Source organism: Botryllus schlosseri, chromosome 3 (genome assembly GCF_051294905.1).
Source record: "Botryllus schlosseri isolate E-star chromosome 3, Bs_hap1, whole genome shotgun sequence".
In the NCBI taxonomy this organism is placed as follows: domain Eukaryota; kingdom Metazoa; phylum Chordata; class Ascidiacea; order Stolidobranchia; family Styelidae; genus Botryllus; species Botryllus schlosseri.
Window position 1 is genome coordinate 35,678,770 of NC_137238.1, and position 22,902 is coordinate 35,701,671.

At 40.5% G+C, this 22,902-nt stretch overlaps 1 protein-coding gene and 2 long non-coding RNA genes across 6 annotated transcripts; 2 read left to right on the plus strand and 1 right to left on the minus strand.

The window, feature by feature from the left end:
• The first annotated feature begins 424 nt into the window (after window positions 1–424).
• LOC145436416 (uncharacterized) lies at window positions 425–11,666 on the plus strand. Of its 2 annotated transcripts, XM_080313765.1 has the most exons (6): window positions 425–729; window positions 1,530–1,683; window positions 1,755–1,792; window positions 3,207–3,254; window positions 8,415–8,583; window positions 10,090–11,666. In XM_080313765.1, the coding sequence occupies exons 2-6, from the start codon at window positions 1,566–1,568 to the stop codon at window positions 10,221–10,223; spliced, it is 507 nt and encodes a 168-aa protein (XP_080169891.1). In that variant the 5' UTR covers window positions 425–729; window positions 1,530–1,565; the 3' UTR covers window positions 10,224–11,666. The 2 variants fall into 2 exon arrangements, with proteins under 2 accessions (XP_080169891.1, XP_080169892.1); XM_080313766.1 differs by lacking the exon at window positions 425–729 and having other exon boundaries at window positions 1,097–1,683.
• LOC145436417 (uncharacterized) lies at window positions 6,566–8,399 on the minus strand. 3 transcript variants are annotated; one of them, XR_013914308.1, is made up of 3 exons: window positions 7,589–8,212; window positions 7,094–7,272; window positions 6,566–7,002 (listed from the first exon to the last, which is right to left on the minus strand). It is a non-coding gene; the product is annotated as an uncharacterized LOC145436417 (long non-coding RNA). The 3 variants fall into 3 exon arrangements; XR_013914307.1 differs by having other exon boundaries at window positions 6,566–6,800; window positions 6,861–7,002; window positions 7,094–8,209; XR_013914306.1 differs by having other exon boundaries at window positions 7,094–8,399.
• A 5,632-nt stretch (window positions 11,667–17,298) lies between the features above and the next one.
• On the plus strand, window positions 17,299–19,400 carry LOC145435336 (uncharacterized). The gene is made up of 3 exons (XR_013913815.1): window positions 17,299–17,741; window positions 18,070–18,149; window positions 19,124–19,400. It is a non-coding gene; the product is annotated as an uncharacterized LOC145435336 (long non-coding RNA).
• The last annotated feature ends 3,502 nt before the right edge of the window (window positions 19,401–22,902 follow it).

A 22,902-nucleotide genomic window follows, 5' to 3' on the forward strand; every position in this document is an offset into this window, starting at 1 on the left:
AGAAAAAGTTGCATAAATTACCGAAAAGTTACTTTATGATTTATGTTAATTCACGAAATAATTTTGGACCCCCTTCGAGCTCGCCCCCTCCCAGTTACGGTCCTGCTACAAGGCTACGAAGGTTACTGGACGAAACACATTTCCGAAGTCATGATTACCACACAACATTCTCACCAAGTTGAATGAAATCGGTATGGTCTGAAAATACCAAAGAATCATCTATGAACTGAATAAAATGCATTATATTCTCTGTGATGGTATTTGAACTTTGACGTATTACATTTTGTTATGACGTCATTATGAGTGATACTCGATTACTCGACTAGACTCGAAGCATATTACGTTAGTCAGAATCGAATCACTCAGATTATCGGTTTTGCCCAGGCCTAGTTACAACCCCGGTTATGAACAATTCGTCATTGCATTCTTCTACTAGAGTTGGTTTTGTTTCCTCTCATTTCAGAGTGTGTATGGTAGACTATAACTTGCGGGCATTAGGATGTTATTATTCAAGTTTCCTTGGCTGCGTATAGTCAATTCAATTGGATCATATTCAGCACCGGTCTTCGAGGAGCATTCGTGTGCGTGCGGCCTGTTCTGATCACGATATTCGCGATTGTCGCCTGCGTGAAAAGAGAGCAATTCGCTCCGAATGGCGTGCCTGGTTGCAAGAATGAGACGAACCATCGACCCTGCTTTGACACGATCTTTCTAGACGCAAGCATTCTGGTAATTACCGGTCTGGTGATATATGACCGTATTTATGCTGCTACATTCCGGCATTTCGGGACAGATACTTGGACAACTAGATAATTGCAGTTCTCTAAATAGTGTTGGACTAATAAGAACGAAACGCATGTAACCTAATTTGCGAAAAAATTGTAAACTCTCATGCCGTTCAAGATAGCGTAGTGGGGAAGCGTGCGGCTTCTTGATCGGTAGGTCCTGAGTTCGATCCCCGGCGGGTCAGACCAAAGACCTGATTGGTAACACTGGTAGCCTATCCATGTTTCCCCGCTTGGCGCTCATGCATTACTGGGATACCATGGAGGGTTGGGACAATATTTAAAAAGCCCTACATGGCGTTATCTGCACTTTCCTTGTCCAGCGGCATCATGCAATAATATGCATATGCACAGATCGCGTCTATGTATATTATGAGTCGGTGCATATGCCGCAAAAACATCAAGTACAAAAATAAACGTCCTTTCCTTTCATTTTCATTTTCATTTAATTTTTTGTTTTCCCGTAAGGAGAACTGTATAGCAGGAACGAACCGAGCTCGCTCTTGCTATACAGTCATTTGCCATTCTCATACTAGTGCGAATGAACTATGTTTCGATATGAACTGAGCTTGTTTCGATGTTCAAGTCTTCGCAAATTCAATATTTCTGATACTAATCTAAGTTGGAAAAACTTTATAACTATGATTCTAATTATAATCCAATGCGGAAGAGCTAAAACATTTCTAGTTCTCAAGTCCGTCGCACAGTTGTGGAATTCAATCGATTCAATTTGTCATTTCGCAGCCGCTGGCGACCGTGGCGTTGTTCGTACACTGCGTGATGAATATGCGTCGAGAATACATGGCTGGCTTGCGCTACGCCCTGAAGATCATGGTGACGAAAAAGAGACCGGCCATGACGACACAAGCACGCACTGCCGCATCTTTGAATTTGAATGGTGAGTAAAGGGGACAGTTGCACTTGAAGGCTAAAATCAAATCACCCTCTCCAATTTGTTATATTTTTCAGACTCGAAACCTGCGGTTAAATCACTTGGAAATGATCAGGTGCGTTGCTGTATTACACATTAATATAATATACATATAGGCCTACATACACGGCCGAAACAGCACTTGGTCAGCCCCCCCTCCTACCCCCCAAAAAAACGTTGGTCTTGGGACCCCGTAGGATTGAATCGGCCAATAACATTAAAAATTGTATATATATTTTGTGATAATTCTTTTTAGCCGTAGCCAATTTTACAGATACAGCTGAGTGAGGTATTGCCTTGAAAAAATTAGGGCACGTAATTATTAATTAAATATATTCGGTAGGGCCCGCTAGTCAGATTACTTCGGTACATGTTGATATTTCATGGCCTCCCGTCTGCTATGTCAACAGATATTGAAATCGCCCAGGCGTACTAAAATATAATACGCACACGATGTCAAATTGGTACTTCTTCACTGTCAAATATTGCCTATAGACCAGTGGTTCTCAACCTTTTTTTAGTCACGCCCCCCTTTTTGATAGTGAGAAATTTCGCACCCCCCTTATCGTCATATCACAAAATCCAACCGGGATGCTAGCAACCTCTACAGATTGTTTGATGGCATGGAAGGTTGTGAGTGTTGATTAGAGAATTAAAAATATGAAATGAGGTCTATATATAGAGCAACACGCGTGAAATGGAGGCAAATCGCGCCTAGCGCGAAAATTTTTCCAGTTGACCGCTTCTTCGCGCCCCCTTCAATGCTTTCACGCTCCCAGGTTGAGAACCACTGCTATAGACAATTAGACATGTATAATAAGTATACATATATCGCGGTTTTCGGTCAACATAAGGGCAATACTTTTCGGCCAAGGTTTTCTCGCTGTCAAACTTGTTTCCCTTTCCTTAGTTAATTTGATCTACAGTTGCAATTGCCGTATCTTTTCGGACTCCCGTGTTGGCCTAAGCTTCATCTGTCTTGGTGCGTCGTGGTGTGGTATTGGCTGACGCCGAAATGCCCAATTCTCCATAAGCCATCGATCGCTAAATTTGGAAGCAGTTGCATAAATTTGTAAAAAAAAATACTCTATAATTTGTGTTCATTCACGAAATCATTTTGGGCCCACTTTGAGCTCCCCCAATTAAGAGGATTTGGGATGGAGCTTTTACGGTTCTGCATACATATTATACATAACTATAACCTACTGAGACATGGGATATACGTGACTGCACGGCAGGGTTGTAATGACTCGACTCAACTTAAATAAATTTGTGTATTGACTCGTCTGTATTCGAGACATTGCGCATGACTCGAGTCGGACGGCCAAGACTGGCACATCGTTGTAACGTCGAAGAATAGTAACCTACCTCATTATACGTATTCCACTTGAAAAATAGGACCAGAAACTCTTGACACTTTCAGTTCTAGTTGCGAAGTTTGAAAATCAATTGGTTTGTACAAGTCTGATCCGAGCAATAAAATATTGCAGGTTGAGCTGAAGAATAAGGAAGCAATGCGCCGGTCTCACTTTGATCAGGTAATGCCAAGAAGATCATCCAGTCCAGATAGTCATTTGCAGAGGCAGTCAAAGTAATCAGCCTTGATGCTCAAGTGCCAGTAGCAGTAGCGATTTCTAAGACATTCCCAAGCTACTTCAAGTAAAAGTCGAAAATAAAAGGTATGAAACTTACTGAAGTATAAGTACTGTGCAAAAGAAGATATGACCACATATTTTTAGCAGTACCTTCCGGACGGCAATTAATACTGCAAAGTGCATCTTCACTACACACATAATATAACAACTAACGTGTACGTAGGTAGAATCTTGGGGAAAATGTTCAGTTGCAGTGATACAGGGGCTATTGCATGCTGGTTTTAGGACATTTACACTCGCACTCCCTAGACCAGGGGCCGGGAACCTTGTTCGTCCGAAGAGCCATATAGGCCCTATATTTTCCATTGCAACTCCCGAAGAATAATACAAGTTAATCAACTGGTACGTCACAATTGAAAATCCGTGAAGTCCTTGTAGCACTAATTCGAGGTCCCGTATTTTCAATGTAAAAACTTGTACTAATCATGCTGTTTGCCTTATTTGAGCATGCGAAACTTGAGTTACATATTTTAATTGTATTTCAGTGAGAGCCATTTGTTATGTTTCGAAGGTTAAGACGATTAACTTTATATTTCCGAAAGTTGTAGACAACAGTGAAAGTGTGAACATACTATTCGCGCTCTTTTTGCAGATAATGCGTCTTTTGGTGTTGTGTGGTATTACTGATGGTATTGAAGTCTGGTTGATTGGTATTTTCTATCGATATTCGTGAATGACTGCATTTGAAACGTTTTTGCCCAAAATCTCGCAATTGGCGGGAAAGGAGAGGCAAGGCACAGAGGGGCCAAGTCTGATCTTTGACAACGCAACTCATCGTAAACAGCTTCGAATTTATGACAACCCAACCGTTAATAGTCGCATGTAATTGTGGCACTGATTCCGAAAATCGAAATATTGATCAACTTCTCAGTTCTCTAAGTATGAGGCATAGTAACATAACGTTACGCTTTTTTAACGGCTGTACTAAAATGATAGTTACAAAAAAGACGTGGATAGCAATGGCGTTGTTTATAAATTCAATTTGGAGATGATAATGTCATTTCCGAAGCAGTTCATTCCTCGCTGAAGATCAGAAAGACAATGTTTATTTGAGACAGGCGTCGCCATGTCTGCTCTCTGATTAATCAACATATCGTGTAATCGCAATGATTCCGATGCGCGCGATGTCGAGTAGGCTTACATCGAATTTCCGAGTGATATTGGTCGCCGGCACGATAGCAACTTGAATTTTAGGATTTTCAAGAGATTACGAGCCCTCAACCTTGGATATGCCACTGTCTGGACCTCACAAAGACATGTTCATGCTGCCACGAGAATGTTTATTCGAGGTGCTACAATTTACTGCAATATTGCTAAACTGAGTACAAAATGAATAATGTGTTAAAGAGCCATACCTCATCACCAAAAGAGCCATATATGTCTCGCGAGCCATAGGATACCGACCCCCGCCTAGACTATACATCGTTCTTAACAAAATCAATAGTTTAAAAATGAGTTAGTCTTGCCTTAAAAATCTTTATGTAGTCTGTGCTCCGTATATCAATAATCCAACTCTGAACAAAACACGTTTTTTCAATAAATGCCATGCTCACCTTCACTTATTAGTACAGTGGCTCCCAACCTTTTTGTCTTCATTCCCCACTTCAGATATATTCCGAGTCTTCATTCCCAACTACCCAAAACTGTCGTCGTATTTCCTGTAACTTTTGTCATTACGGAGCAGCAAGTTGCTTGTTTGGGAACACAAGACACACAACCACACCAGTACGCAAGACAATCGCCTATACCTGCAACATTGCGAAATAGATACCGGTAACCCTCAAAATTTAGCGAAATCGTCATTTCACGTCATACTGGTCGTGCTGGATGCGTTTGTAACGCCACGCTGATTGGTTATGCAGAGTTAAAAACTAGTTTTTGTAAAAAACAGTATAATTTTGGATACATACATACACAGAGCAGTTAAGCAGTTAACTGGTAAAGGTAATTGTGCATGCGTCTCCGTATATAATGTTTAAAAAATGCGTATATTCCCCACCCCAAACCATTGAATTCCCCACCAGTTGGGAACCACAGCACTGGGACAATTGAGGCATTTGAAACGCTCGATTGCTCATATCACAGCATACGAAACATGTAAATAACTTTGAGGTCGTGATCAATCCACAGCATTGGATCAAGGTGCAATGGTTGATATAATACTAAAAATCTGTAACGTGAATATAACTGGGGATATTTTACTTTGTGGTCGCATAAAAGTCACATGTGTTAAAGGTCAACTGCATCTTCATGACAACTTTGCGGAATCGTGTTCATAATTTTTTTTTCATAACGAAATTACCGACTTTCCGTGTTTCAACTCGATCAGAAAGTGCCCTAATTTTGATTGAAAGTTCCAATATTGGCATGTTTACAGAAAAAGCAGAATGTGCATTGTGACGTCAAGTGAGTGACACATATTATCAACACCGGTCACAGCGGCTGTTTGTGTTCTCGCAGTTTTTATTCTAGTCAGTTATGGCCGAGGTTTCCATTGTAACGGATTTGCCAAGTGTTATTGAGACTGAGTCCGAGTACTCGCATGTCGAATGTAAGTATCATTTTTGCACGTACTTACAAAATTACCGTTTAAATGCCGGATTGGTTCAGGTGTTGATGCGCTCGATCCCACGTCAGTGGAACCCCTTGCAGCTTCATATGATGGGTCATGATTCATGATCTGCCTAGCTTGCTCAGCGCAAGCCGCTCGTCGAGACTACATGAAATACAGTTGTATCATATAGTCTGTAGTGTAATAGCTCGTTTCAGTCATGTATCTTGATATCTGATATCTTGATAAGTTTGTGTTGTAAGGAGGTTCCGAGAGTTACTGACAGAATTAAAGTGTATCACAGAATTGCCAGGATTCAATTCAGTTGTGTCTGGACGTTGACGTATTGGAGATGTCCTACTATGGATATCAACAGGAATATGGCCGCAGAATAATAACATCGAGATCGATGCATGAATGGGATGAGTCTCTGATTCGGTTGCCAAATACTTTTCTCGCACTAATACACTTGTTTTCACTTTGCAGGAAGTTGAAACATACTGCCTACAGAAAATGTGTTCGCTGGGTATGGCGATTCTGTGGCAAAAACCAGCGGAAAATCCTGCCTGCATGCGTTGTTACTGCTGTCCGAACAAAATTTACGTGAAATTCTTACAAAGGATTCCAGTTCAATAACGCCACATTGTGAATGTACACTGTACAGTTGTATTCCAAATAATAAACGCATATAACTGATCGACCAAAATAACTACTGTGTCAGGCAGAAAAGCATATCGGGTTTCATGTCGGGCAATAGCTTCTTCTCTGCTAATTTTGATTATGCTGCTAGTCAGAGGAGGTGGAACGGTCTCAGCACAATCGCTCAACTCAACAGTTTGTGTGTGCTTGAACTTCTTCGACAAGCTCATTGCAGTAATCTAGAACAGGCATAACAATATGACGAAATCTTATGATGCATTCAGATCAACGGCAGTTACCAAATGTTGAATTTTCAAGTATCTTGTGGGCCGTACATTCCCCATTTTTGTACTTCGGGTATTTGACCGCGGTGCTCCTTCTTTCGACATTTTCTAAGTTTTCGAGCAATTTTCATTGAAATGCAGGATTGCCAACTGCATCCTACAAAAAATGCATAATTGATGAGGCTAGTAATTGTGCCAAAATCTGATATAGGTTGTTTTGAATAGCCAAGACACAGCAAGGTACCTACCTGGCTTTTTGACTGAAATATGGTTGTAGTGATATAACTTTGGGCAGAAATGATTGATGAGGGCATTGAATGATTCACTTCCAGCAGTGTTTCCATTCGGCGATAGATGGCGTGCGGTATGTCATTTTCCATTCGCTTGGAGTAGAGAACATCGCAAATCCTTTCATATGACAATGAATCTGAAAATGGATTGTCATAATGGTAAACAACAGAATCAAAGATGCTATTCATTGTAACTTAAATTTAGGCCTATATGTATCAATTTGTATCATGTATATATGCTGAATGGAGCAGTTTGTTTCTTTTTGATGCGGTCAAGTAGGCTATTCCATCTTTAAAGGATGTACGGTAACGGCATCTACACTACCCGTAAATCAAAATCTGGAGTATGAGCAGTTTGTGCAGTCTTGCTTGGTTCTCAGTGTGCTACCTAAACCAGACTCTTGCACGTCCGACTCTGATTGACACATTGGACAATGTTGAAAAATGCTTCACCAGCTTATTTCTGTCCACAATCACAAAGTGAGTCTTGCTATTCTCCAGACATTCCTCTGAATCTGAATGCCTGCAAATCAATATCTTGGTGGAAGACTTGGTACAAATATGATTACACTGTTCAAGTACTCACTCTGACTCGCCATCTAACTCTGTTGAGTGGTAGCTATCATCACTTGACAGGGATTGGATATCACTTTCACAGTCTTCATAATCCTCCCAGCAATAGGGTTTGGACAGCGATGAGAAGACACTTTGGGTACCGAATATCGCGTATTTGAGCAACCATACGCAACACAAGATGTACCTCCGTGCCTCATCTTCTTCATATCTTCCATATTCACAATCAAATCCACTATCAAAATCAATCCCAACACGAATAACTATATGTTTACCACACTGAGCTATACCAGGACTTTTGTTGTGTCACTCACATGACGTCATTTCATAGCTGAATGATTTCATATCCGTTTTTCAGCTTTTCGATTTATAATTTAAATTACTTGAAAACTATCATGTAAGTTCAATTTTTATTATTTTTTTTCATATTCCTAACCACATAACGTACGAAATAAGGCAAAGTCATTTTTAAGATGCAGTTGACCTTTAACTTTCCACATCAATAACACTGTTATGACGTCATGGTCAGTGATACTAGAAAACCGGACGCGATTCGAAGCCTGATACTCGATTCAGAATCGAATCTCTCTACATTGCCCATGCCTAATTAGCATCAGGCGCCCTTCTCATTGATGCCAAATTATCTCATCAACATGACCGCAGAAATCCCATACCAAACCCCGAACCAGTTCAATTTTCTTTGTAGGCGTTGATGCTCACAATAGTGGAAGGGTTTTCCTGCTTTTGTTATCTCGGACACTCTCCGTTTGACGCTTCGATAGCAAATCTTCCGGAAACGGTCTGCAAAGAAGGCTGTTACCAGGATCCGTTCCTGAATGAAACGATGAAGCCTATCCTATTCAACGTGCTTAGCAGTGAGTGCCCAACAATTTGCCTATCCAAGACATTACACTCATATCATATTGTTGAAGAATAACTTTTTATTTCCAATTTTTGCGGATAATTAAAATTTCACTGTCTACCTACGCCATAAAACTGTCAAGTGATCTAAGAAATGATGCATAACAATTTTGGTTAAATTGCAACTGATAGAACCAGTAGAAGAAATTACGACAGCTCAAAGTTTTGGATTTGAAAATTTTAAATTTGCGGTGGGTAATCTCGGCATTGTTAATGAAACACTAAAATAACTTCGCTTCTGCGGGTTTGTATTGCGAGAAATTTGGTTTGCAACGTTTATGGACACAAATTCACAATTTCAATTGGTTGGCCAGTCAAATTTCAACAAAATTTTTACGATTATTTTTATGAAGAGCTTCTTGGAGGTACAGGACTTCAATATACAATAGAACAGCATATTCATAATGAAATGAACCCGAATATTTTCGGCTGACACTCGTCAGTGGTAATCGTCAGCAACTAGTAGAGAATTGAAAAGAACACTGTATATCAACAATCGTATCACAAAATATGACGTCACCAGCATGAAATTTCGTGAATGAGAGAGCGTTCAATGTACCATCCAAAACTCTGTCAACAAAAGGAGTTCGTGTACCACCTAACAATAATACATTGAACGCTCTCTCATTCGAAATTTCATGCTGATGACGTCATATTTTGTGATATGATTGTGGATATACAACGTTCTTTCCGATTCTCTACTAGTTGCTGACGATTACCCCAGACGAGTGTCAGCCGAAAATATTCTGGTTCATTTCAATATGAATATACTATTCAATTGTATATTGAAGTTCCGTAACTCCAAGAAGCTCTTCGAATATCAATGACGAAATTCAGAAGTGAATCGGAAACAAATTTCGCGCTTGGTGCGACTGTGTACAATTCCGTATCATCCCCACTGACCACTCCCGATTTCGGCGCGTATAGTAACCTTATATCATTACATAGATTAGTCCAGAGTTTACCGAACATGGACATATTGGACATAGTTCATTGCGACTATGCGGCCGTAGACTACACAAGCAGTCGAAATGCGACCGTGAATGGCTTAAAGGTTGGCCACCCCTTGTCTTCAGTTATGACAGTATTGATATGTCGTCTATCACTTCTGGTACTTGAAAAAGAAGGCCAAAACAGTGTAAAATAAAGAAAATTACTATATTATGAATGCGAAGTATTCAATACAACTCAAACAGAGCTGCAAAAAATGAGTTGCGCAGGATTGGGCTGAAAACTGAACCGTGAAAACAATATCTTGGACTCGGACTCGAGTCACAACCCTGACAACAATCTCGAACTACCATCATATTTCATGTCCATTAAATCCAACCGAACATAAATTGTGTGTGTTCCTAGTAAGAGACCGCATAAATCTGTCACGAGCGATAACAATGCGGTGAAATGTAGTGCCAACGAGTCAGCAGTATGTTGTATTAACGCATTCATGTATGTTTCTGCAGTATTTGCAATGATCTTGACGATGCTTGGGAGTGTTGATGGGCTCTACTACTTGACCATGAACTGGCGTCAGACCTTCGAAGACAAGCTTACCGCGACCAACCAGGGGATTGACGCAGACCAGAGAATTGTGTAGCAAGGCTTCAAACATGACTATTGTGATATATAGACTTCAGACTATACCGAGAAATTTGATTGATGAATGGACAGATGAATTAATTAATTAATCATTTCAATGATTTCTTTATTGCTGCCGTGTTTTTACGATATGCACACTGGATAATGCAAATGCACACTCTGCATAATGTACAATGTACACTAGGGTTATGACTAGGAAAACAATTTCAAAATTTTGTGTGTCCTGTAGTCACAAATGATGAATTTTTGTGTCCTGATTTCAAAATTCACAAAAGTTAAGACTGTTTCAAAAGTTAAGACTGTTTCAACTTCAAACAAATACCTCCCGCACAAAATTTTCCAGTTTTCACTGTATGAAGGACAGGCTCTCTTTTGTAGATACAGACTTTATAATTTAGATATCGACTGATTTGATTTTAACTGGCACAATTCCAATTGCAAAGATTTAAATAGTATTTGGGAGATTAAATTTGTAGCAAAGAAATCTTTGAATTTTTTAAATTTTTTTATATTTGAACCAGTGTCGAAAATTGAACTTAGTTTGTTCGGGACATTTTTTTCGATTTGAACAAAATGATTATAATTTTATTAATTTATACCAAAATGTTCATCAATTCCTGCTACAGGCAAATATTTTTTTTTAGTCATAACCCTAATGTACACACTGCAAAAACGTGAATGAATGTGTGTTTCGACTGCAGATGTGAACCATGTGCGTCGCTCTCGGTAAGGGTAGAGAGTATCGCACGGGCGGGAAACTTTTCCAGTCTGCGAGTCTCATATAGGAAAATGAAGAACTTGGCGGGCCGGATTCCTGAATCGACATATTAATCGCATATTTGTCCACCCGCACAAGGAATAAATTGTATTAAATGTAAACTTCAAGTTTAGACGTAGAGACCAAAATCAGTATTCAATGAATTTAGTAACGTAATGTAGGCTACTTCAATAGCTGTTGAAGTCAATGTCACATCTGTAGCCGATCAACGTTGACATTAATAATTTTTTTTATGAACTCTGGCTTCATGTCAGACATAGCTACCCTTTGTAAAGACTGCGCGAACATCAGTTAAAATGGAACGCAGCTTTGGTTTGTTTATGTTCATGGTAGAAAATGTTTGCTCGCAAACGTATCGACCCGAACAGAACGAAGAACTAAGCAATAGCCAACAATCACTATTATTTGTGTCCGTTCCGCCTTTAATAGTTACACCAGTGTTTCTCAACCTTTTTGACTTAGCGGCACCCTTTGAAACTGAAAAATAGTTCGCGGCACACTTGGTTCTCAACTTTTTTGGCTTACGGCACCTGATAACTACCAGAATCCTTAGCGGCAATTTTCTCTCTCATTTTTCACGAGTTTGCGCGCACTCACCAACTCAATTCTCGCCCTTCGACAAGAGTGCATGACGACTAAAAAATAAAAAAATAAATTTAGAAAAGATCATCACTTCGGCTTTTTTGTGTCAGCAGTCAGAACTGCGCAATTGCGCACGCGTGCAGCTTAAAGGGAACAGTGCCTAGCAGCAACCACAGTCGTACAGACTCTGCCGAAGTACTTCTACCTTTTCGGAGCACTCAATTAGGATTTTCGCAGCTTCAAAGAAGAAATTACGGTATCTTCTATATCTGCGGACATGTTATAAACATTGTTTTAAACAAGGGTCTATTTAAAAAAATAGAGTTTTTTAAGTTGTGAAATTATGCCATATTTGTGTAAATACTTTCCAAAAAACATGTTATAAGAGCCTATGGACAATTACTACCCGATAAAGCCGACGTATATCGATATGGAATGGTCGGAACCCGCAAAATAGTCGGCTCAACAGCAATTGTACAAAAGTCCTATATTTACCCTGTATTTTAAATTGTCAAGGTCAATACACCATGACGTCACACTTGAACTTTCGGGACGTCATGGTTAAAAAAAAACATGTTTTGAACAAGGCCTTGTTTTTAACCATGTTTGTTTTATATTGATTTTTGTTTTAAATGCAAGTCTACTCTGCGCCCACATAACTAGCCCGCTGCGATCTCGTTGAAACTTTGGTCTGCGCTTATGTATCATATTTCATTAGATTTGTTTGACAATAAACTCTGCCCACTACCGCATTGTCCGTGCAATTAGAACGATGCCACACGCATTTCCACGCATATCGCATAGCACGCGTGAGGATAGCAATCCCTCAGTAGCTCTACTGGCAAGTGCAGCCCACCCGCAGTTGTTCAACTACAGTTCCAACAAACCGCGATAATAACCGCAGTGGCGGGAAATTTGTTAACTGATGTAATTAGATCGACTTTTCTTCTCAATTCTCAAATTAGTCGCCGGTAACATAACGTTGCGCTCCGAGCCTACATTTTAACTAGGGATGGTGTGAACGTGAGGTTCACGTTCGCGTTCTGTGTGTGAACCTCAGAAATTTAGAGGTTCACGTTCACAAACGAACCTTGGTAGGTTCTGCACTGTGAACCTTTTTCATAGATTACCATTTGCCACGTCACTATAACATCTTTGGTTGAAATTCTTTGCATTTCCACTTCGCACCACTCTATGCATGGCGCTGGCAGCATAAAAAATCAACACCCAACGGACATGCACCTTGCCAATCTCAAAAATTTTACTTGCTTTGTTACAAAAGTTTGCTCGGAATATCTAGCTTTCCGTTTGTGAATATTTAGTGGCTCTCTGCTGTGAGCTTGACCCTCATCCATACAGCATAACACACTACATGTAGGTAGTCAGCAAATGATGCTTATTCAACCAATCAATGAAATTGATATCGCTGTAAAAAATCTAGCCTGCCAATCTTGATTTCATATGTTTATTGTATCATAAAAACCAGTTACTGCTATGTAACTTGTTAATGGGGTAATATCGGTAGCAAGTATAGAAGCCCATTTCACACTCTGCTCAATATCAACGTAGCAATACTCAGACGCCGAATACATTATCATTCTGGCCTAGACCGTCAAGGCGTAAGCTTATATTCCCTTGCAAGTCGTTGTCGAAATTGTTGGCAAAACGACAGAAGATATTGATATTATGGGATTATGATATCATTTTATTGCACCAGTTGATAAATTTGACGACGTTTAAAACGTCAATATATACTTCAGCATTGTGGCATTATTCGGCACGAGTCGTCGCTGGGTATCGTGTGCATTAATATAGGCCATCTCTCCACTGAAATGTAGGATCGGAATTTGCAATATGACGTCACGTGACGTCATGAGGTTCACGTTCGTGTTCACACAGAACCTTCGAAAAAGGTTCGCGTTCACACGAACCTGAACCTTTCAGAGGTTCACACCATCCCTAATTTTAACAGCAGTGCCGACACGCTGCGTAACAATCGCAATGTGGATATCTATTCTTTGTAATTCGAGTTTGTAAACGTGAACATCACTTCCAACGGAATTCATTTCTCGGTGGTGATTAGGAAGACGATGGGGATTGGAAAAGTGCATTGTGCTACAGGCGCCGCCAGATCTCCTCTGCGTTCAATCAACGCAATGTGCAAAACTCAATTCAACCTTCGTGGCAGGCTATATGTCGGGTAAAGCGAATTCGCGGGGAATATTGATGGCAGCCATGACAGCAATTTTGATTTGTCAGATGTACTGTGCAAACTTCTCATCGAGCCCGTTTTTGATTATTGATCGTTCGCTATAGAATATAATTATTTAGCTCATCATTTAAAAAATTTCGAATGAATCTCTCCCGACCCACCGGTTGAGAACCACTGAGTTACACTAATCAGGCAGATTTCACTTTGAATCTTTGATCTATTTCCCGGCTCGTGGCAAGGCGTGAGACACGGAAAGACCGCTTGTTTGCGGAACATAACATGCTTGTCACGTGAATGAAATCCGAAACACAAAATCACAGAATTAGTCACTATAATTTTGACGTACCAAGCAAGTAGTGGGGGATTGAGGCAGACTGTGACCGCTGGCACATGACAGGGTTGTAATGACTCGAGTCATGACTCGACTCGAGTCAGACTCGAGTCACGATTTTATGATGACTCGACTTGACTCGAGTCATTTTCTCAAAATACGGAAATGACTCGACTTGACTCGAGTCAATCTGTGTATTGACTCGACTTGGACTCGAGTCATTGCGCATGACTCGAATCAAGTCATATGACTCGAGACTCAGACGGCCAAGACCGACATTTCATTGTAATTTCGAAGAATAGTAAAGTAACCACAATGTTGGAATTTCGTCTATTGGTACTGGAACTTGAAAATGCGACCAGAAACTGCTAAAAATGAGGAAAATCAGTATATTATGAATGCGAACCATTTGATATCACCAAACAGAGTTATAGGAACAGAAAGCTGTTCAGTCAACACAATGACTTGGACTCGACTCGAGTCATAATACCATGACTCGGACTCGACCCTCTGCTCGCTGACTTGGACTCGGACTTGACTCGGTGGTGAACTGAAAATGACTCGACTTGACTCGAGTCAAAACTATAAAAGTGAGATTGACTTGTGACTCGGAGCCTTGTGACTTGGTTACAACCCTGGCACATGATTAAGTAAGACCGTAAACTGTCTGCGGGACGTCTTTGTTTCAACACTGTTTGAAACAGGGTCGGGCAACTCCTCCAGTCGGCGGGCCGGATGTAGGAAAATTAGGAACTTGGCGGGCCGAATAGCTGAAACGATATAATATTCGCCAATTTATCCACACATAGAAGTAATAAACCGCATGTAATGAATGTATTGTAACGACAGCAATGTCATTTCAAAGCCATGTCTCCCGATAATGACAAAGACAATGCCGATTTGAGAACACCATTGCCACAGGCACCCCCATGTCTGCTGTGTGTGCTCACTGCGCAGCGTGCGAGAGTGGTGATTACGCGAAGAAGCGAGAAGACTGCATCATTGACATTTATGCACTGTAAAAAATAAAGGTGGGTTTTTAGCCAAAATCGAGGTGGAAACCATAATTACCACTTGTACGAGAGGTGGGTACATGCGATACACCTCTGTAGAAGGTATATTAGCATAATCCCTCTTTTTCACGAGAGGTGGGTACATGCCATACACCTCCGAAGAAGGTATAATAATCTTCCCACCTCCAACAATACATCTTCCACCTCCCAAAACCCTCCTATAGAGTGGAGATTTTGTTGCCTCCTCACACCCAAACTCCATGGAGCGGTAACGGTGGACGCTCAAATTTATAAGCCGTGGAATGCATATTTTCAGTTTCCACCTCCATATGAAGATCGTTTTCGATACCAAGCTATCGTTGTTGTTGTGACAGTATATGTCTTCATCATCATTGGTTTATTAGAAATGAGCTATGAGTTCAATACACCACAAAAATGCGATACAATGAAAAGACAGCCGCATAAAGTTTATTCCAAAGTTCTGATATTGTTATGTGGGGTATCGACATAATATTATACTAAATTATGCAATGCTTCAGTTATTTGCGCGGCGATTCCGTGAAGTCAGCTGAGTTTCCGCGGGTACCACATTCTCAAGCGAAACCCCGTTCAACCATCGAGTTTCATAAACACCGATGAGCTTATGGTTCGACTTTCATCTTACTATCCTATTCAGTAAATTTCTAGTCTGTACTCAATAATGATAGTTATAATATTTATTTGGTGTACTAAGTAGTAAGTCGAACAGAAAAAGCGAATAGATTAATATCTCATGCTGACTGATCAGCCATGTCGGTTACGCTTTAATTAATCAGCGGCCGAATCTCGAAGCAGACAGATCGAAGAGAGCGCGTCGGCGTCGCATGTCTTCTCCTCTTGAAGTTCATTGTGAAACGAGTTCTTATGACTTGTACTTATTCTTACTACACAGACAATAGTTGTACGTTTTTTAATATGAACCGTTTCATCCTGTTAAGGAATGCGGTATGAACGCATTCTGTTCTTGCTAGCATAAACCCGTATATATAGTTGCTCAACTGTTCCTGTCGTTGTCGGCTGTCTGACGACCGGCCGCCATATTGGAGAATGGAGATTACATTGCGCCACGTGAAGAAATGGAAGGTGAGACGGTAATGGACTAATAAATGAATTTTGAATGCTTCAAACTTGCCTTTTCAAATTTACATGCTTAAGTCACAGTCAGCTTTGTTCAGTTCAGTGTTTGAAAATTTTAGAAGTAACTGCAATTTATGGTCATTTTCTAATATGAAACCATGCTATATAGTATATCCAGTAGGGAATTGGTGTATACGCAGCACACTTAGGCGACTGGCAGGCTGACTATCACTAGCTGGGGCTGGGCACAATGATTCGAGTACTCGAACCTGAATCGAGTATTAATTCTTATGATTCGAGTCGAGTAGGAAAATACGATATTTTCGAGTACCAGTACTGATATTACGCTTCTCTCCACTGAAAGTTACTTTATACCCGAAAATTATAGTTTTGATACTAATTTTCACAGTTGAAGCCTTGAAACCTTGATTGGCGGTATCGTAGCATACGAAACCTATAGTTTTCAATACATTATCCATTGTAGAATAATATTTATTAGCAAACCTATTTTATGCAGACAAAAAGATTTCCTCTATAACCTACAAATTTCTCATTAGTGCGTGTTCCGTGCGTGTAATTGTTTATTTACAAATTTTGCTGCTACTATAGTACCGTATGTCCGTATACTTCATAGTTTGTTATTGTTGCCATTGGTACAATGCGAATTTCATGGTTTGTGATTTTGATTGTTGCGTCATACTTTGCCTTTTTGTTTTTGCTTTTAAATCTGTTTAAATCCCTTTAGTGTGCCGATAACTCTTGAAAAGAGGCACCCGAAAAGTCTTCGAGTTAATAAATATTATTCTACAATAGATATTGTATTGAAAGCTATAGGTATTCAAGTTCTGTACCACGAACCAGCTATTTATGAAACCTACAGTACAAAAGCTACCAAGGTTACTGTCATGATCATCCAACAGCATTGTCACCAAGTGGGATGAAATCGGTGAAGTCGAAAAAATACCAAAGCATCTTTTATGTGATGGATAAAAGGCATTCAATTCTTGGTGGTGGCATAAACGGTACATATTTCATATATATCTTAAATTCTGTTATGACGTCATAATGAGTGATACTTGATTACTTGACTCGGCTCGAAGCATATTACGTGATTCAGAATTGAATCACTCAGGTACTCGATTTTGCCCAGCCCTACACCCCTACTTGGCATGAAAAGTTCGACCGGCTCACCAAGGCAAAGTAAAGCCTATAAATTCAAATCTGCTCATTTTTGCTACTTCACCTGTTGAAAAAATGATTGAGGTTCGGTTTCACAAATTTAATCTCCTCATGAAATTTTTATTCTGTTTCACTGCATATTTCAAATTTCGGCTGCTTTGCAGAAAACGGTTTCGTCTTCTGTCCCTGAAGACGAGATGAGCATGATTTCGCATGAACGCGGAATTGGTTGAAAATATGATTGATAGGATGAAGCGCAGAAGCTGACATCACTGTCCCGAAAACAAAATGATGGATTGTGATTGGTATGTTTTTCTCTTTCTGCTATTATATCTATTACCTTTGTTGTAATAAAGCTGTTGATTTTTCCATAAGCAGTGAACTCTTCAAATATTTGTATTGAGTAGGTTATTTCCATCTATTAATTGCCTCTCATGATATAGGCCTATATAGCGTTCTTCAGCCATGTTGCAATTGCACGGCATCAATTTTCGCACTGCTTTTAATCTATACTAATACGTCATTACAAAGCGACGCGTTGACGCACTCTACTTTGTTGTCTTGTAATGAGTTAATGTTGACCTGTATGTATTCAGTAATCAACTTAGACTTATAATATATTTTGTTTTGCAGCATCTCAATATCTAGACCGGATTGTTTCTATACCTACAATTTTTCATAAAGGATAAGGCAGCTTCTTCCAGGTTGAACAGGTACGGATTTTTATCAATATTATAAGTACCTGTGGCTGTTTGCTTAAAATTTGGGATGGGAAAAACTATTCCACTACTGGCACAAATCGACCTTCAACTGTAGTTGAGTCGTGGAGATTCGGAGACAATTTTAAATACTGAAAATTACGTTTTATAATATCAATTATTGAATTATAGTATCAATACATATCTCTCAATGTGGTGTATTGAACCTTTTTTAGTGAGGTGCAAACCTAAAACCGGTGTTACAAGCCCATGCTCCCTTTTCAGCTCGGTCCCACAACCCGCAGTTCTAACTTTGGGTCCGTGAAGCACATCTTTATGGTGTTTGCAGACCTCTAAATTTTTAACCTGAATGATAATATAATTTGTGATTTTCTTAGCTCGGGTAAAGCATCACTTCGGATATTTCTAGATTAGTACAGTGTAGAAGTAGTGATTTCAAATCCATGTCAAAGCTACTTCAAGTGGAAGTAGGAAATGAAGGTCTGCAAAGTACTCGAGTAGTTTGAAAAAGTAAATATCAGCAGTTATCCGAGGTTGCTACTTCAAACATGCCAAGACGTACCGTCGCGACTTGCAAAAATGGACTATTGACAAGAGGTGGATGGCCGTTGCACTATTATTGAGCATGATTTGAACTAAAACTTGAGGGTGTCTGGACGGATGCCTTGATGTTTAAAAAAAAGGGGTCCGCGCCGACAAAAAATTGAGAGCCACTCTACTAAAGGTTACTGTTCACATTAGCTGCTGACTCAAAATGGTCATCACTTCCACCTGGCCAAGTCCGCATATACATTGGCCTATTTGCTATTTGATATCATATGTTTACTGAAAATAGGATCCGCAGTGCCCTGCTGCCGGTATATTTCATAAGCTGATTACTGAAAGAACATCAATGTGTGTGTTGTGTGTGTGTGCGTAGGGTATGTTTGACCTGATGCTTCTTTCACATAATAATACATTTCTTTAAGACACCCACATCCGCGTGTCCTACAATTTGCTACGATACAATGAAGAAAGAGTGGACCGTCTGGTTTGATGTTGAAAAGGTGAAGAATATCGAGAGCTTCCATGAGGCATTTGCAGCGATGCTAGAAATTCATTGGATCTTGGAAATGCAGTTTCTGACTGTCATGTCAGTTTTTCTGGCGCGTTTGCCAGGTGTAAAAGACATCAGTACTGCAGCTTATGCCAAACTGGATCACATTCGTGACTAATTTGCAAATAAAGTCATTGGAATGAAGGTGATTTAGTGCTTAAAGTGTGGTTATATGCTGTACCTCGAGGATATCCGGTAAGGATGAAGTGGAGTCCGGATAGGACAAGGTGGAAAGTTGCCCACCTCATGATGAGGTGGGAAAATAACCACCAGGTGAAATAAGGTACAAAATTTCCCTCCTCTTTTTAAGGTTTTTTTTGAAACACCTTAAAAGGTGGGCCCAGTTTTTAGAGTGTGGTTCTATACCAGTACCGATAAAACCATTACCGAGAATATGCATTACCGAGAACGGCAAATGCCAAGAATCTAACTTACTGAGAAGGCGTTGTCGAGTTATTTATATCTGAGAATCGACACCGAATGTGGCAAAGCCGTCATGCACAATTGCACATGCACACGACCTGTATATATGCATAACATGCCTACATTGCATACATTGCATTCTGGGTAATGTACATTCTCGGTGGTGTCCATTATCGGTAATGGTGTTCTCGGTATTGACCGGCGGGCCACATTATCCACTGCAATGGGAAACTGCCCGCGGGCCGTATGTTGCCCGCCCCTGGTTTAAAACATGTTTTATACAAAGTGTCTTAAAACACCGTTTGTTTTAAACGCAACCCTACATATGTCAGTCGTATTCATCGCTAGTCGTTTTGTTACCCCTTAGTTTTTTCCATTCAGTGTGCATGGCCTCTTATTTACATCGCCTATATAGGTCGAGGTCGGTGTATGATTTCAAAGACTACTCCAAGTCGTTTCGACACTTGCCTATCTTTTCATTATATCGCAAGTCTTGTGCTGCTTTGATATGATAAAATGAATAAAAAACTGATACCGAAACTGATACTGCATCTAATCGGAGATGACTACTTTCAAAATCGCTAGATGAATATGTTAATACCAAATTCAGTATCAGTTCTATTTTTAAATTCATTTCAAAACAACACAAGACGGTGATACAGTGAAAGGAAGGTGCCGAAACGACTCGGAGTAGTCTTTGAAATCAGACACCCCCTGTACCTAGGCGATGTAAAGACGCATGTGTAGCCGTCCCCTCGCTTATCTAACACTGTAGCAGAAGAGGATGACTATTCCGTTCAGGTTTTTCCCTGGATACACAGACTGCACCGATTGGAGTGGATATATTATATATTCACCAAAACGCACAGGGCACATGCCCATACAATACACGCGTCACGCTCTCCACAACTCAACTCAGAAGCCATTATTTCCCTTGCTGCATGCCTGAGTGGTCTTGCCGCTCGGAGGTTATAGGTCAGGCGGTCACACATGCACTCTGAAAGAAAAATAAAAGAAGATAATACAAAAGGATAAGCGACAAAACAGAACGTATAATGGGCATTTTATTCCTTGTGGTCGCATGAACGGTACACAACTGAAGTTCCCATATCTGGAATACTGTTGTAATGAGTGACACTCGAATACGCGAATCGACTCGAAGCCTGATACTCGATTCAGAATCGAATCACTCAGCTTCTCGAATATGTTTTTTTGTTTGTTATTCATGGTGTTTGTCAACTACAATGGTCATTTACACTAGGCCGATGATAATGCTTATTTTGGATTCCGTAACTGCCGACGTCTAGCACGGCCCACTTCTAGGCTTTTGTAAGACACCGCTTATGCGTATGAAATGGCGATGAGGAGCCTAGATGAACCTCCTACACCAGGGGAGGGCAACTTTTCCAGTCGGCGGGCCGGATATAGGAAAATTAGGTACTCGGCGGGACGGATTGCTGATTCGATACATTATTCGCCCATTTATCCACATATACAAGGAATAAATCGTATTTAATGAATGTATTTTAACGACAGCAATGTCACTTCAAAGCCATTTCTCGCCGATAATGGCGAAGAAAATGTGGATTTGAGAACAACATTTTCATACAGGCGCCGCCATGTCTGCTTCTCACTGGTCAATCAACACAAGGTGCAATCCCTAATTTAAGATTTCAAGGCGTTCGATAAGCCCGGTAACCCTAATTTACCAAGATATCAATTCATTAGGGTTGAGTAGGTGACGAGATAGCGTTGTTGTTCAGCTGTGTGGCCTTATTAATCTCGATATTGAATTCATGCGGCCCGCGTCCTCTACGAAATTTGAAAAGTGGCCTGCGACCCCTTTTGAGTTGGCGACTGCTGGCATAAGCAGTGCCTTACAAAAGCCTAGAAGTGTGCCGTGCCACAAGTCGGCGGTTACGGTACCAAAAATATGAAATATCAGCCTGGTATAAATGACCATTGTAGTCGACAAAAATCATGATTACCACATACGACATTAGGATTGAGTGCATCGTAAATGCCGATGATGCAAGTCTTCTCGCTTCGACGAACTTATGCGTAAGCTCCACTCTCGCTACGCTGCGCATACACGTATATAAAAACATACAGTCACTAAAATTTGACGTAGTAAGCAAATAGTGGGAATCTCGGCCGACTGGGGCCGCGGGCCACATTATCATGCAAGACGGAAAACTGTCCGCGGGCCGGACAAAATCCCTTTGCGGGCCGGATCCGGCCCGCGGGCCGTATGTTGCCCACCCCTGTCCTACACTTAGGTAGGAATTCTAGAGTCGACCTCGGTCGGACTCGAACACACAGCAAGTTGGTGTTGTAGCTGTGGATTATTCCACTACGCTATCTCGCCACAAGCCCTAATATATAGACCACGAAGATTCGAATTGAGAAGCGATTTCAAAATCACTGTGTATCGCCTACCGTCTTATTATTTGACATGTCTTTGTCACAAAATTGCATATCGATCTGTATGCACTTGCCGGGATACATCGAATCGATTCCTCGGTATGCGCCAAATTACATCCAACGCCCCGAAATTGAACCGGCGATTGATTAGTATTGCAGGCGCAGCATAATTACGCTCGTAAGGCGTTCATTTGAGGTTGCACTCGAGTTGTGAGATATAGCAGGCATCATAGGAGCCGGACGCTAATTATCCGTAGGTTTTCGAGTTCGATGCTGTCACAAAGGGAATAATGTGTAATGAGCGACTCATACGCGCCTGCTTGATAGTGTCATAGTTTCGTCACCATCACAGGAGACTAGATCAAGTAATTGATGATATAAAACTTTATCGTCACCAGTTACTCGGCCCCTTGTATGTGGTGACAAAATTACGCTCCTTTCATGCAGGGTTACCCAGCTTAGAAAAAAGGAGGAAAGATTTTTGTCAATTTTACTGAGCATCCATTTATTAGTGTTATCAAGGACGTGCTTATATTGCCTATGATATACATGGATCAGACAAATTTCCTCGACTTCATGAACTTACTTATATTTGATGTATATAATGCTGGTATATACGCTCCATTTACGCACACATACTGTAACATCTCGAAGAAAAACAATGAAGCAGTTTCAATTAGACTACCAGCGAGATACGATTGTAGCAATATCTCGCACGCATATCAAATGGCAAAATCGTCCCCTTTATGTACAAATGAATTCAAATCTCAGCGGGAGGTCCAGATCGCGTCCCAATCCCTGGGT

Excerpts from the sequence above, each read along its gene's own strand:
- LOC145436416 (XM_080313765.1), top strand. The coding sequence starts at position 1,566 with ATGAATATGCGTCGAGAATACATGGCTGGCTTGCGCTACGCCCTGAAG. Across the intron at positions 1,793-3,206 it reads AATCACTTGGAAATGATCAG|GTTGAGCTGAAGAATAAGGA; the intron begins GTGCGTTGCTGT and ends AAAATATTGCAG. Across the intron at positions 3,255-8,414 it reads GCCGGTCTCACTTTGATCAG|GCGTTGATGCTCACAATAGT; the intron begins GTAATGCCAAGA and ends TTTTCTTTGTAG.